This window comes from Amphiura filiformis, chromosome 2 (assembly GCF_039555335.1).
Source record: "Amphiura filiformis chromosome 2, Afil_fr2py, whole genome shotgun sequence".
Lineage (NCBI taxonomy): Eukaryota > Metazoa > Echinodermata > Ophiuroidea > Amphilepidida > Amphiuridae > Amphiura > Amphiura filiformis.
In genome coordinates, this window is record NC_092629.1 from 77,584,399 (window position 1) to 77,600,724 (window position 16,326).

General features: G+C 39.0%; 1 protein-coding gene across 1 annotated transcript in view; it reads left to right on the forward strand.

Moving 5' to 3' along the window:
* Positions 1-15,500, forward strand: part of LOC140143486 (scavenger receptor cysteine-rich domain-containing protein DMBT1-like) — a 98,618-nt gene extending 83,118 nt beyond the window's left edge. The window contains exon 16 of the mRNA XM_072165321.1: positions 13,250-15,500. Within this exon, the coding sequence (XP_072021422.1) occupies positions 13,250-13,623 (374 nt within the window). The 3' untranslated portion in view covers positions 13,624-15,500. The remainder of the gene's footprint in view (positions 1-13,249) is intronic.
* The last annotated feature ends 826 nt before the right edge of the window (positions 15,501-16,326 follow it).

Consider the following 16,326-nt stretch of genomic DNA (forward strand, 5'->3'; position numbering starts at 1 on the left):
GCTGCCGAACGCGTCCGCTAAATCAAAGAAGGTCACGTGCAAGGTTTTTTTCCTTGATTTAGAGAATGCGATGGCTTCCTGGAGAAGAATGTTATGTTCAATACAGCCGTTAATCCCCCTTAAAAACGCTTTTTGGACATCTGGGTTAATATAGCCATTTTTGGTTAGTTATGCCCCTGTCCTGTCGGCAAGAACTTGGTGAAATATCTTGCTAATGCACGAAGTCAAGGAGATCATTCTGAAGTTCTCAGGTTTATCAGTCTCCCCAGCTTTATAGATCAATACAACTCTGGACTCAGACCAGCATTCCGGCGGGTTGGGATCGCATTGGTGGATTTTGGTAAACAATGTTGCCATGAAATGGTGCGTTGATGGTAAATTTTTCAACAACCCATAAAGAAGTCCGTCGTTGCCCGGAGCAGAGGTCGCTTTCTTTTGCTTCAGGATGGATTAAATGTCTTTGGGTTTTACAGGACACATATCAAAAGGTATGTAGCGCTCTTCCGGGACATTTACATACGGGAACCAGGTTATCTGGGATAGGTCCAGAACTTGCTGGGTAGAGTACTTTTGTGGGTAATAAGTGTCCGCTGTTTCTTTAGTGAAGGTTGGCGCTGGACTTTGTTGGCCAAATGTACCCTGCACAATCTTTTTAGAGTATCCCCAGAAGTCGGTTCTGTATTGTTTTTCATGGTGGACTTTTGATTTATGTTCGCTCTTCCTTTTCGCCTGTTTATTAAGAAAGGAAACGGTCTTGACAGCCAAGCGAAACAATCGCTTATCTTCGGGCGTTGCTTCTTTAGAGAAAGCTTTTTTACGTAAAAGGTTTTTCTTTTTACGTGCTTCGGCAACAGTTTTCGGTTCATAGGAGATGTAGCTTTTCGAAGATTGGTCTTTAACAAACTCTTGGTGACTGCTAAAATATTCAGTTAAGATACCCGAGAAACGTTCTGCTGCTATGGCAGGTGTAACATCCTCGCTGCTAAGGTCGAAATGAATAGGGGTTATTAGACGACGGATAGCCGAATCGTGATCTCCCCATTCATCCCCGCAAAAAGTTGGGATGGTGAATTGTAAACCAGCGATGCATTGCGAATAACATATTGTGAGAACTATAGTTATCATCCTGCATGGAGCCATGGTAGTATAAATGTTAACACAGTGATGTGAACGATTGTATCAGAGTTACGTAATGTCTACTCATGCACATCAGATCGTAGTTTGAATAGTACGCCAAATCAATCACGGGAGTAATGGTGAAAAGCCCCGGGTTGGTGCTTGATGGCTTTACACTGCACAATGGCGCTAGAGATATGAAACCAGATACATTTATGAAAACCATAAATTCCCGGCGAAATTAAGTTCAAAAACAGTTAATGAGCTCACCAGTGCCTTCCTGAATGAATAAATGAAGTCCGTGGCGACAACGTAAAGACAGAGACAAACTGAGACGGACCGTAAACGCAAAAGTTTTGCAGCGGTGGTTAACCCCGACCGTTCAGTTGAGACGCCATTAGAAAAAAAAAAACTTCTAACATACACTATTTGTAGAGGTCACGCGTCAATGGTGAGCGCACTGAGTATTGTGTATAGGAAAACGGACAGTAACTACAGTATGTATGGCCTACTACTAGTATATAAAGTAAATCCGAACTGGTTTGCAGTTTGCTGAAGGTCGAATTCCGCAGGCCACACCGCGCAAGTTATACAAATTAGCTCCCGGTGATACACTGCAGATCGCAGAACTGTGTGCATGGTTTACCACCACTCTGCCTAGCTATATAGTTATGTACAATACTGTATGAGTTTCTTGATATGATATTTCTATTGCAAGAAAATGTTATTTGTTGTCAGGTAAATCACAGGTGTTATCCTAAATACACTAACTGGAAATTAAATACACTAATTAGTGAGGACCGGTATTCTGCTGTGGATATGTTTAACTGCAATTTTGCGGTAAAAAAATTGAAATCCTGGGTAAAAATTGTGATCATATTCAACTCTTTGAGAAAATAATTATATAAAGGAATGCGTGTAAAATCCAGGTGCAACACAATGTACATTATTGACACACTATCACTCTCTTTATCTACGTCAATAATAGAATATCGATTTCAATCGAATTGAATACATTGCTCAGTTTTGAGTTTGTAGTTGACTACTAAGCGACGTAAGCGATCGATTGCTAGCCAATCAGATAGAACTCCTTTTCTTGCGTTCGGTGAAATACCACTCGCCCTTCGCTCACCAACGGAGTATTAAATTTATATTTATCGTATAGGACGTCGACACTGTGCGATGGTCAAACCAAAAAACCTGTATAATGTGCGCGCCCTACAAAGTGAAGAACTTGAAAAAGAACATTTCAGCCCGAATCGCGGGTCAAATAATCGAAAAGTCGTCCAAGTTTTCTCTTAACCATTGATTTCTATGACGGACAGTAAACTACCGAAGTCGCGGGAGCCAATGTTGAAAAGACGCCCAATATTTTCTTAACCATTGGTTTCTATGGGACAGGAATTTGTCCAATTGGCTACCAACTCGCGGGTTTGGTAACCCTGTGAAGAAGTAAAAATAGATCAATGCTCATTCACGTGGATGATGAACATTGATCGCGATCGAAGAGGACATAAATAAATTGAATTAATGAATGAACATAATTATCAATATTGTTACGCAATAGTGGTGTAAATCCGAAGCTGGAAGCTAGTAGTTGGCGGGTGGAAGGCAAGTCTAATCTGATTGGCTAAATATCGTCAGTAGCTGTCAGAAGGCGTGGTTAGTCAGTTTGACATTTCTCCCGACTTTCCGGGAAGGTTATGTCGAATGTAGAAGCAGGCGGCTGACACTGAAAAATTTGCATGGAAAAATGACCCGTCTCCTCCGCAGCCAATTTGGTTCCGCTCCATCGAAATCAAGCTGGTCACGGAGGAGACTACCCTCCTTTGTGTTTGTTCATTTGTGTATGGAGAGCCCTTTTTGGAGTCCGGAATGACTTAGGCTACGCTCTCAGCTAGAGTCCGACGCTGCATTGCACTAGAAATACCTTTTCTGTGAAATCGCTATAGAGCCAACCAGGAGCACGTATTCGTTTTGAAAATATAGCATTAAAATTAGTATCACCCTTGTGGCCCCCGTGCAGTGGAAAACCTTAATTCGTTCATTAAAAGGAAATGAAAATTAAAAAAAACACGGATCTACTTGTGCACCAATAAAATTGGCACAGCAATTTGTCTCAAATATCAATGAATTTTAAGAAACATACGGGGTATGATGAACATTGACATGACGCCATGATAGTAGGATCTATTAGTCGTTTTATATACAATGTATATACCGTATTGTCATAATACCAATATTTGTCATTATATATAATGAGTAATATCTAGCAACGTAAATGTGCAGTTCATATGCACAAACGAATACTGATCTTTATGATATTCAGGTTTTTGTACATCACATATAACATGTCACATAGGAGGTCATACGTGTTGACCTTCATCTATTGTATTTGTTCATCTGTGTATGGAGAGGATTAGCGCCATTAAACGCCATTAAAACTCCATCAGTATTAGGGCGTAGTTCAGTGAACTCACCGGATTGCTATTCCAAGTACTTTGATAATACAGATAATATGTATTAATGGGTCGAGGCGATTGCATTGAAAAACCTAATAAATTATTCATAACAGTTACGTAATCAATCGATAGTGCGGACACTTTTCATTTGCAAACCACCAAAATTCGTGATCTTTTAGCGTTGGAAAGGAAACCACGTGAATAGAGTGCCCTCTCAAGAATATCAACTCTCTGCTCTGTGGTAGAAGGACCCACGCCTGACGGCGTGGACTATCGTATTAAATGGAGCGTGGTCCGCCTTGAAGAACTACCAGCAAGAGAAATTGACTGCGTTAGTGCGTTGATCCATTACGATTCACCTGAAGAACTGTTAATCACATCCAAGCATTTTCATTCAAAATGATATACTGCAAACAACGTCTCATTCATTCTTTTATTCATGCTTTAACCCACTCATTTATTCACTCAAATCAATGAGATGAGCGCAGATAAAGGTCAGTTTCGCACATTTTCTTTGAGACCGCTCTGTCTTTCAAAGAAAGTTACTCAGCCGTGGAATACGTTATCGTCACAAATGAGGTGTCATTTTTGAAAGGAGACAACAATGTTTTCACTGATATGAAACAACATGGAAATAAATTTAAAACAATTCTAATATACAGCCGTTTTTGAAAGTTTCCAAACTGTTTTTGAGGAGTTTATATACAATTTGTATCTCTTTTTAATAACATTGGCTATTACCTTTCTTTTCACTTACGATTTTGAACCCCCATCGTATTACATCGCGAATTTCAAAAAAATCTGATGTGCTCTCATGTCCCACAAAAATACTGTCCAAACGCTCATACCCATCCCTTAAGCCCAGATAATAAGCTTTTGTAATAATTGTTTGTTATTTTGTATGTTTGTTTATGCACGGCCTCAAGGGAGAACAACTTTTGTTGAATTGGGCTTTCCGTGTTGAAATAATACAGACACCCTCCCTCTAGATTCTAAACCACGGTCCGCACCCTTAATACAACTTTTAAGGTATGTGCTAATATATTCTAACAGAGAACAGAGCCTCACCATCAGAAGGAGAGAAAGGCGCAGGATTGGTTGTGTTAGTAAATTTTCTATACTTAAGGTATAGGGAAATTTTACATTCGCCACATATATAAATTGTACAAATAGCACAAATAGCTAGAAGTAAATGCAAAAGACAAGGGTTCAAAGGGCTTTAACGTACTGGCCATATAAGCAATTTTGAACTTAGAATTTTTTCTCTAGTTGCTTCCAAAGATCGCTATTTGTGCAATTTGTGCAATTATTGGTGGAAAGGGCTTTAACGTGCCGACTATATAAGCAATTATGACATTGATCGCCAAGTCCCTTCTAGCCGTCAGCAATTTGTGCAATTTTTGCAATTTTGAACTTAGATTTTTTTCTCATATCCTGGTTGCTTCCAATGATAGCTATTTGTGCAATTTGTGCAATAGGTTGGAAAGGGCTTTAACGTGCCGACTATATCAGCAATTATGACATTGATTGCCAAGTCCCTTCTAGCCGTCAGCAATTTGTGCAATTTATGCAATTTTGAACTTTTCTCTTATCCTAGTTGCTTCCAATATTTGTGCAATTAAGTAGCTATTGGTGGAAAGGGCTTTAACGTGCCGACTATATGAGAAATTATGACATTGATCACAAAGTCCATTCTAGCCGTCAGCAATTTGTGCAATTTATGCAATTACCCCCCCTTGCAAAAAAAAAAGTCCACTGTTTCAAAATCAGCACCCCTAAATGAAATCCTGCGTATGGGCCTGTCTGTGCAATTGGTGGAAAGGGCTTCATGTACATGCTCGAATTTGTTTCTTATTTGGGTTGCTTCGAATGAGCGCTATCACTGGTGTTCAACTAGGATCGGTTGGTCAGGAATGCTAGGCGAGTTAAAAAGGCGAGTTAACCCCACGATGTATACGTTAACATGGTTAAAGGCAAGGAGGTTAGATATAGAAAGGAGAGGAAATAGATTACGTAACGCATATTGTTCCTTTGTGCCCATTAGAGTTTCCGCCAAGCTATTCATCGAGAGGTACCTTTTGTTCGGGACAAAGGGCTTCCGCCATTGAATCGGTAACTGCCCTGACAGCGTATTAACGCTATAGAGGCAGGCTACTGTCAATAAGTGATCAAACGAGAGTCACGTGAAAGCGCCTACTCTAGCGAGAGGTACCTTTTGTTATAATACCACACAAGGGTGTGCTCGAGTTGTCGCACACACACAAAAAGCACGCTTTACCGTCGATATAGAACTATTTACCACCCATCTTAATTCAGGCGCCTCATTTAAATAAATTCAATAGAGTTGCTGCTCGATTACCCGTAACAACGTGTCATTGCTGCCAGGTATATAGGTCTATCCAAGGAGGTTAGATATACGCTGGCGAAGTTACGTAATTAATCGGATTAATTACCATAGCAATAGGTGAAAACAATTTTGAACATATCGCGCTGCACTACAAGCAGGTTACACTCATCACCTGTGTATATCTGCAATCATAGATTGAATACAATACTGGTCTTTTCAAAGATACTAATCTTACAGGTGCAAGTAATCAGCATGATATGGTTCAATGAAGAGGTACCGCGTGAACGTATCAGTGTAGCGCGGTATATTCAAAAATTGTTTTCACCTATTGCTATGGTAGTTAATCCGATTATTACGCCAGCGTATAGAAAGGAGAGGAAATAGATTACGTAACGCATATTGTTCCTTTGCGCCAATTAGAGTTTGCGCCAAGCTATTCATCGAGAGGTACCTTTTGTTCGGGACAAAGGGCTTCCGCCATTAAATCGGTTAATGACCTGACAGCGCATTAACGCTATAATAGGCAGGCTACTGTCAATAAGTGATCAAAAGAAAGTCACGTGAAAGCGCCTATACGAACGAAAGGGGTTACGGCGCATCATCTGGGGTTTATATGCCTTATCTGGGTTTAGACTGCGATATGCTAAGGTTAAGGCATCTTAGCCACAGGTAAGGAACGTAAACCCAGGATAAGGCCGTCTAAACCACAGATAAGGCGCCTTATCCCTAGATAAGGGATGTAAACCCAAGATAAGGCAGTTGAAACCCCATATAAGAGACATGAACCCCAGATAAGGCGGAAATGACACACTTATGCTTCTGCTCTCATTCAAAAATCACATTTACGCTCTACCAAATGGGGGCCATCTTGGATTTCTGGGCAAAAATTATTTTGTAACGTCAAATTAATGTCAGATTCGGATTTCTTGGGGTCGACTTACCGGAAAAAGTGTCTTTGTACACGATTTTAGGTAATCTGGTTCAAAACTTATTTTTTTCAAGATGGCGCCGGCGGCCACCATCTTGGATTTCTGGGTAAATATGAGTTCGTAATGTCAAAGTAATGTCAAATTTGAAATCCTTGTGGTCGACTTATCCAAAAAAGTGTCTTTGTACACGATTTAAGGTCCTCTTGTTCAAAACTAAATTTTTCAAGATGGTGCCGGCCACCATCTTGGATTTCTGGGTGAAAATGATGCCGTAATGTCAAACTAATGTCAGAATCGGAATCCTTGTACTCGACATATCCGAAAAAGTGTCTTTGTGCATGATTATAGGTGCTCTGGTTCAAAACTTAAATTTTCAAAATGGTGGTGGCGGCCATTTTGGATTTTGGCCTCTAGCGAAAAATGCCGGGATTTTCGCGAGGGACATGGTGGCTATTTTTTTCTAAATGGTCCATAGAAGTCGAATCAATCGTCAAACCTTACTAGCCAGAGAGTGGTCACCAAAGTGAACTTTTTCCCCTAACTACACCCATCTTAATTTAGGCGCCTCATTTAAATAAATCCAATAGAGTTGCTGATCGATTATCCGTAACAACGTGTCATTGCTGCCAGGTATATAGGTCATCTGTGTCACTTTTTATAATTAACTACTTCGCAGGTATTATGTTGTTATCATGGTAATAGGCCTGTTCAATAAAATCAAATGGATTTCTTAATATCACGAATATCCATTTTAGAAGCCAGGTCCAATTGAGGTAGTGAAGGAGGGGTCGAGAGGTGAATAGAGGAGAAGCGGATGGGTGATCAAGATTGTAGGGGAGGGGAGGAAGACAAAAAAAAGAAAGGAAGAGGGGGAGATGGAGAGAGAGGGAGAAGGAGAGCGATGTCGAGCGATGGAGTCACATGGCTCTAAATTACATAGACGTAGATCGGGGGTGGGTGGTGGTGGTGGGGGGGATCCCCCAATATTTTGCCAGGAGGGATGGTCGATATAATCACCCCACCCCCCCCAATATTGACGACTGTGTTGAAAATAACCTCATATTTGACCACCATGTTAGCCACAAAATGCCATTTTTTAGTGCTTCGCGCGAATTAATTCCACTTTTGTCCCATATTTCACCAGTTTAGTTTCAATAGGCCTATGCTAAAATTTCCCGCGCATTTGTACCATAAGGTTCAATGTACCGAGTACTTTGAAAAAATCCACCCTCCCCCTCCATGTCAAAAAGAAATCTATGCCACTGCTTAAGTGTGTGCATAAGAAAGAATAAGTGCAGAGAAAGGAAAAGAAATGAATGAATAAAGAAAATAATAATTATTATTATAGAATCTAAGCATATAACAACACTAGGCAGCCATTTAATGATGCCAAAACCTTATTAGGTTACGTAATTAAAACACCCAGTCAGATATATTTCACACCTGCCAAACACAAGTCACCCAATTTAGATAACTGGACGTTGAATGTACACCCTCATGAATATTGATTGGCAACATTTTCCAATATGTCAGCGCTCAAATCGGACACAATAGACCCTTCAGTGCGTTGGTTAAAGGCGACTTACAACAAAGCCATCAAGTCCCAGCGGCGCGTTACGACAACACCAACAAGTCCCACAAGCGAGTTACGACAACACCTACAAGTCACACAAGCGAGTTACTACTACACCAACAAGTCCCACAAGCGAGTTACGACAACACCATCAAGTCCTGCTAGCGAGTTACAACGACACCATCAAGTTTTGTAAGCGAGTTACAGCAATGCCGTCAAGTCCTGTAAGCGAATTGACTTACTGTAAAAATCTTAACTCGCTTATGGGACTTGTTGTAACTCGCTGGCAGGACTTGCTGTAAATTGCAAGGCAAACCTTGTGGCAAGGGGGGGTGACACTAAATTCACGGTTGTTCTATTAGCAACGCAAAACCTATGAAAAATTCCGCTGGTTTACTAGCTAGAAAGTGAGGCCAGTTATCGATCCGTTATGAATAATTCATGTTCGACCCCTTGGATCATGTTAATTGATATTGGCAAATAACAACGTTGTTAGTTTTGCGAACTTTGCCTGTTCAATGAGAGTATAGCGCGCCCTCAATACATCTGGGCGCAAACCAGGCGAAAACGATCCAGTTTAATGAAATGGCGGACGGATATTCCCATCAGGCACCAGTGATATGTTTTTTTCAAAGAAAGTCTACTAATTTGATATGAAATGACATTTTGCAATAACAAAGTCAAAATTAGGACTTGAGGTCAATAATATGAAGGAAATACGTGACAGAGGCAAGGTGTGAAACACAAGTAGTATTTGAAGTTAAAATAACCTTTGATACCCGACCTGACCTTCCATAGCTTTCTATCATGGCGCCTTATTCGTCTTTATGTATTTCTATATGCTCTCAAGTAAAATAAAATACCAATATGCACTAAGCAGACAGAATGTTACTTGGCTCCCAGCATGAATTATTGATTTTATACGGAGGTAAAGAAATACACAGTTGCCTGCAAGCCGTGCACCATACTCCAAATACTTCGGTAAATCTGAATAATGGTCACATGTAGACATTATCATGTGTTCGGGACCGGGAAATCACGTGGCAACATTTTAAGATTTCAGACTTGTTTACTAGTTAAATTGTCATTTGTACTGTTGATTATTTATCTTTGTTAATTAATATATGTTTTAAATGCTGATAAATCGTGGTTGGCTGCCCATATTATATGTTAAATTCAATGTTTTATGAATATAATTCTACCACGCAGAGGGGGTCACACAGCATAATTTCACACTACACGATTTAGCTAGATTTGGAGCTCAGCACTTCAAATTCACGTCAATTTCAAAGTTTATACACTTAATATATTTAATATAATACTTATTTTTTTGTTATAACAAACTGGAACACGAAATGTACTAGCTTATTACCTATACAGAAAGGGGATTTATACACATTCACTCAGCAATTTGACATGCCTGGCGCATCAAGACATTCTCTGTCTGGATAACATGACTGTCGCCCTCAATACGTCTGGGCGCAAATTTAAATAACAACTACGCTATTTACATATAAATGCGGCTTCATGCTAATTTCTAGTGCCGCTTCCAGGCCTATTCCGTGCTTGTGGTAAAAATTTTAACTCGCCGGCAGGACTTGCCGTATGATGCCTAGGATGATGAGGATGAGGATGACAAGATGCCGATGCCTCAAATTAAATATGACTTGGATGATGAATTGGATATAATGATGATGCCTAGGATGATGATGACTCCGATATGATGCCTAGATGATGATGACTCCGATAATGATGAATATGATGATGATGATGATGATGATGATGATGATAATGATGATGATGATGTTGACGACGATGATGATGATAATGATGATGATAATGATGACGACGATGATTACGCTATTGGCGGGAATAAGGGCTAAATCAACCGGGAAATTCCCCCAACCAAGCCTAAGCATAATGACAAAATGAATGAAGGTGTCATTTTATTGGCGTTATAGAAATTAGGGGATCCCCGAAAAGTTGAGTGTTACCGTAGTTAGTGTTAGTGTTAGTGCGGTTTTCGGACTTGTTTTTCTTTCTAAACATCCTCGTACGTATCATTCTTCCTTAATTTGTCTCGGTTTGTAATAAGGCGGTTCTCGAAAGCAATGGGACAGCGCTATTTTGGGAGTAGTCTAATTACCCTATTAGCAGGAATAAGAGCTAAATCAACCGTGAAATTTTGTTGATGACGATGCCTCGCATGATGAAGACTTGGATGATCATGATGACAATGAGGATGACAATGATGATGATGATGATGATAATGATGATGATGATGTTGACGACGATGATGATGATGATGGTGATGATGATAATAATGATGATGATGACGACGATGATGATGATAATGATAATGATGATGATGATGATGATGATGATGATGAATTTGACCTCTTATCTACTCGCAAACTGAGATTATGCATATCTTATATCTTCAATAAACATTGTAAAAGTCGATTTGGCCTTGGCACGGGCCCTTGCTGTAAATATGTCACATGGGTGCGGGAGGGGGGGGGGGGAGAATTTCATACTAAATTAAATCCCTCATCACTGCCATCATCGTCACCATCACGACTCTAATAATCATCTGACATCAGTTGTATTATCCATCATCATCATCATCATCATCATCATCATCATCATCATCATCATCGTCATCATTATCATCATCATCATCGTCGTCGTCGTCGTCGTCATCATCATCATATCATCATCATTACCTGACTACTAGCCACAAACCCATACCAAGGAAAATAAAATATCAATTTTGCTGCAAGCCCTCAGAGAAAAGTAATATACAAATGTTTAAAATCATGTTTTATTACAACGTATCTAATAGTAATAGGAATTTGCACACAACCATGACAACTGCTAAATTAAGCTGAAATGAAGAAAATATAGACTATAAAAAGTCTAAAATGAAAATAAATGTTGTTATAGTCCTTTTGTTTGCAAGTACATCCATTTGTAGCGTTTGATACCGCGTGTAGTTAATCCGATTATTATGTCACTTCAACAGCGAATAGACCATGTAGAAGCTGTGTGTTTTGCCGAAGGGAACTGTAGGGCCTATTGTGTTGTAAATTTTAATCATTCTTTTGCCTACCTGTGTTTTCGCGGAAGGTGTAAAACGGGTGATGGAATGCAGTTTAAAATTTCCGCCAAGGCCGAATCATTTCACATTTTGGGTGCATTGTAGCCGATGGCTACCCAACTAAAGGCTGCTAGTCAGGTGTAGGAATGCGTGGATTTGGATTCGTCTATAGACCTACTTTGTGACTTTTGGAAAGGGCATTTTTTTGTCTTCAATTTGGGTTCATTCAGCCATGAAGTCATGGACATTTTTTTACTTTCACACAACACTTAGTAAACAGTCATATAATTATTTCTAAGTAAGTTTTATTGGTACAAAGTTTTACTTTACGATGTTATGACAAAATTTTCAGAGGTGGACTTATTGAGACAGACGTGCAGGTATAAAGCTTTGGAATGCTATTGATTCTGGTATTAAATGCTAGTCATCAGTGCAGCAATTCCGGAAAAGTATAAACATCATCTTATGCAAAGCTATTCTTAAATTATTGCTTTTTTACCAATAATTAGTATTTGACATGTGCATTTTATTTTATTTTATTTTTTATTTTTATTTAAATGTTCAACATAGGATATGTCATTGATGGACATGACAGTTGGTTGGTTGGACTTAGCATCTTTTGTCGTCTACCAACCTGCTGCCATGTCAAATAAATGCCATATACCTGTATCAAGGGTACTGTAATTCCTTCACTCATCGTTGTATTATGCATTTTATAATTTATTACGTATTATTCCTAATATCTTTATAATGTATTATTCTTATGTATTATTCTTATTCTTATATCATGTAATGAGTGAAAAGATAATAATAAATCTAATCTAATGGAAAATGCATGGTCCAGACATAATGCAAAATACACAAGTCAGGATAGCTTAGTCTAACATGCTGGTCCTTATAATTAAAAGCAAAAATAGTATAGAAATATTGACTGCTATGAGGGGCATGGTTAAAATTATAGGCCCAAGGTGATCTCAAAACTATGACTATGCCCCGAGGCGTAGCCGAGGGGCATATAGTCATGGTTTTGAGATCACCGCGGGCCTATAATTTTAACCATGCCCCGAATAAAAAGCAGTCAATATTTGTTTTACATACCAAATCTTAAGATTTTTGTCATCTGTTTGGTTTAAAAGCGTCGATTATGGTAAGAGAAATTAATACATAATTTCAATGCGAACGGCACAGATTACAATCTGCGATTTCCGGGTAATTATAGCGCGCGAAAACATTAACGCGTGCGTAATATCATTTTACGCTGGGAAAAAGCACACGCAGAACTATGCCCGGGGAATAGTTACTTTTGCGGGCATAGTCAAAACTATGCCCGCACTTTTAACCAATCAGATGACGGGAATCTTTAGATGAGGTATATAATAATAAATAGAAAGAAGCAAAGAAGGCCAAAATATCCTCTTATGGCATGTATGGTAGACCATAATGTAAACACTATACCCTCTACCCCCCTAAGCACTACCTGCCGATCTAACATTGCGTCTGATTGGTCAATTACATGATAATTTATATTCATTTTAATCACCAATCAAATTGGAGTTTTGCAAATAATTCACCCCCATTTTTTTTGCGTGGTGAAATTATTCTTACAATGTTGCTGATTGGTCCAATTGATAAGGACAACTTCTTTTTGACCAATAGGCAGGTAGTTCTCATGGGGTTAATACATTTCATTCCAATTTATAATGTTTGGTGTTTTTCCTACAGGGCAGGAAGGTGATGTGCGACTTCTACCTTATCAACGAGGAAGAGAAGGTGTAGTACAAATTTACCATGATGGCGCTGTTGGTACAATATGTGATGACGGGTGGGATTTAGCTGACGCTAATGTGGTCTGTAATCAGTTGGGGTACCCTGGTGCGGACGCGGAGGGGATCAGCGGTATCATATTCAATGCAATCCCTGATTCAGATATAATATGGATGCACAATGTGGAATGTGTGGGAAACGAAACATCTTTATCTCAATGCAAGTTTCCAGGATGGGGTACTAACAACTGTGTACACGATCAAGACGTCGTTGTGAAATGTATGCCAAAGCCAGTACCCACACCGCATCAATATTTCATTAGGGGGGGTTAAACTCCCAATGAGTTGGTTTTCTAACTCAACCCATAAAATTTCAACCCCCCCTAAAACAACTCCCTACTTTGAACCCCCAAACAAATATAGTGCAAATTTGAAAATTGGCCCAGTAAACATTAAGTTTGAACTTTAATTTGGACAAAAATAGTGCACAACGCCCACCCACCCCTCCCAAATGATTTTTACACACCGGCCGTGGCCTTATTCTTCGGGCGGATTCTAATAGGTCTACATTATATTCCACAAAACTCGGCGAGATCTTCTCGGAACACTATGATGGTCGTCGATACTCCCCCACAAAAAAAACATATTTTCATATTTTATAAAAGCAGTTACAAAAAGCACAAAAGAAACTATTTTGATTTTTAAAATATTTGCCAAAAAGGAGAGAGGACAAAAGTACTGGAAATATTGCGTTTTTATTAAATTAACAAATTAAATTAATGTGGTATCAAATCGGCTCTAACAAGATACTACACACATCCTTTGTATGTCTTAACATGGCCAGACTAATGACAGGTCAAAGAAATGAGGACTTGCGTTTGGAAATTGATTATGCTTGCCACAAAAAAATGTATTTTTTTCACGTCATAATGGTATTCTATTAAATAATATTGTTTATATACAATAATTTATTATATACCTCATATATAGATTCCTCTCATCTGGTTGGTTAAAAATGGAGTCATTAAAATAGCTGTGCCCCCTTTTTATGTCTCAAGATGACGTCATAAGCAACTATGCTCGGGGCATAGATTCAACTGTGCCCGATAAATAATTGAATAGTCGCAACCCCGAATACACAGATCGCTCGTATACATTACGCACCCACTATACGGTCGGCGTTGATTACAGTGTTGTACAAGAGATTATAGTGGTCACAGTTCGCGATGAATTTGACCATGCAGACGACGTACGACCTTTCACCGCCGTAGTGAGTGCAGTGATTTGTTTACAATCTGTTACATGTCAAGGATTTATACCTCCCAAATGTCACTTTTTAGACAAATTACTACGATCTGAAGACTCGGCAGTGTGTGATGTTAGCACAGAAACGGTAGGGTTTTAGATATGAAATCGGTAGATATCGGTCCAAATTCTGCACCCATGCTCTTGCATGCACTGTGCATTTAAGCTTAACATGCTTAAATACCTATGCAGTTGAAAGGCCTTGTCAGCTCAGCCTCAGGAATTCTTTTAACCAATCAAATGAGAAGAATCTATATTATTCGGTATATAAAACAAATATTGACTGCTTAATATTCGGGGCACAGTTTTAAATTATAGGCCCTCGGTGATGTCAAAACTATGACTATGCCCTCAGCTTCGCTTCGGGCATAGTCATGGTTTTGACATCACCGAGGGCCTATAATGTTAACTGTGCCCCGAATATTAAGCAGTCAATATTTGTATACTAATGTTACTATTATAATTGTTATTATTTATCTATTCCAGCTCCGGTGACACCACATTAATTTTCCTTGGACCTTCGCATGTATTGTAGTATGTATTAGGATTTTACTTTGAAAAAATCAGTATAACAATGTCGTATGTAGTGCTAGATTATATGCCCCTCATGTGAACATTTGCCTAATACTACCCAGGACAATTATATGTATGAGATGTCACTGGAAATGGAACAGATAAAAAGTATTTTAAAAGTATTTCAAAGTATATTAAAATATGTATTAGTAGTATTAGTGTTATCGGTGTTGTTGTTGTTGTTGTTGTTGTTGTTGTTGTTGTTGTTGTTGTTGTTGTTGTTGTTGTTGTTGTTATTATTATTATTATTATTATTGTAATTATTGTTTGCTTTGTACTATGGGCTGGAGGCCTACGTACTTAATAAAATACAATGAATGAATGAATTATTATTATTATTTGTTATGGTCACTAAAGTGACCCAGGCCTGATTAAGAGCTTCTCTTACAACTCAGTCTCCTCTCTTAGAACATCATACAGCTTCTCAAGATCATTCCTCTCCTGACGGCAGATAACCAACGAAAGGTGACGAACATGAAAATCACAAAATATTGACGGCAAAGCGACGGCAAAAAGAGGAAAAACAAGATTCGCTGACGAGTGGGAACGACCTTCAACGACAACACGACGGCAAGGGACGAAAGGCTGCGGCAGGAAACGGAGACTAGCGACGTTGCCTGAACCGTTGTCTGGGCGGCGAGTGACGATGTCTCGACGGAGCACGACAACAAGCAACGAAGTCAGACGGCTAGCAGCGGATTTGCTGGCGGCAAGGAACGGCAGCTGTCGGTGGATTGCGGCGATGATGACGTGACTCAGCGGCAGACATCAAAGCTTGTGTGTGTGTGCGGGTCGTATAGTCCACTTTGGCGTTCCCACTCTTCACAACGTTCTGGTCATCCACTTAAAAATATCAAAATTTTAAAATGTATTCAAAATGTTATTGTAAACATTTTTCCCAATATTTTGTCAACACTTAAATAACATTATGTTACAATTTTTGCACCCAGCAAACACAGAAATGTTCTTAAAATGTTTGTTTTTTCAAAACGTTTTAATAACATTTAAATTTCGGGTTATATTTAGGTCATGAAAACGTTTTTAAAACGTTATTGCAAATATTTTGGGCAAACATTTTTCGCAAAATATTTTTCTGTTTAGAATAGTTTCTATGAAGTTTTCAAAAATGTTTTTCGAATGTTATTAAAACGAATTTAT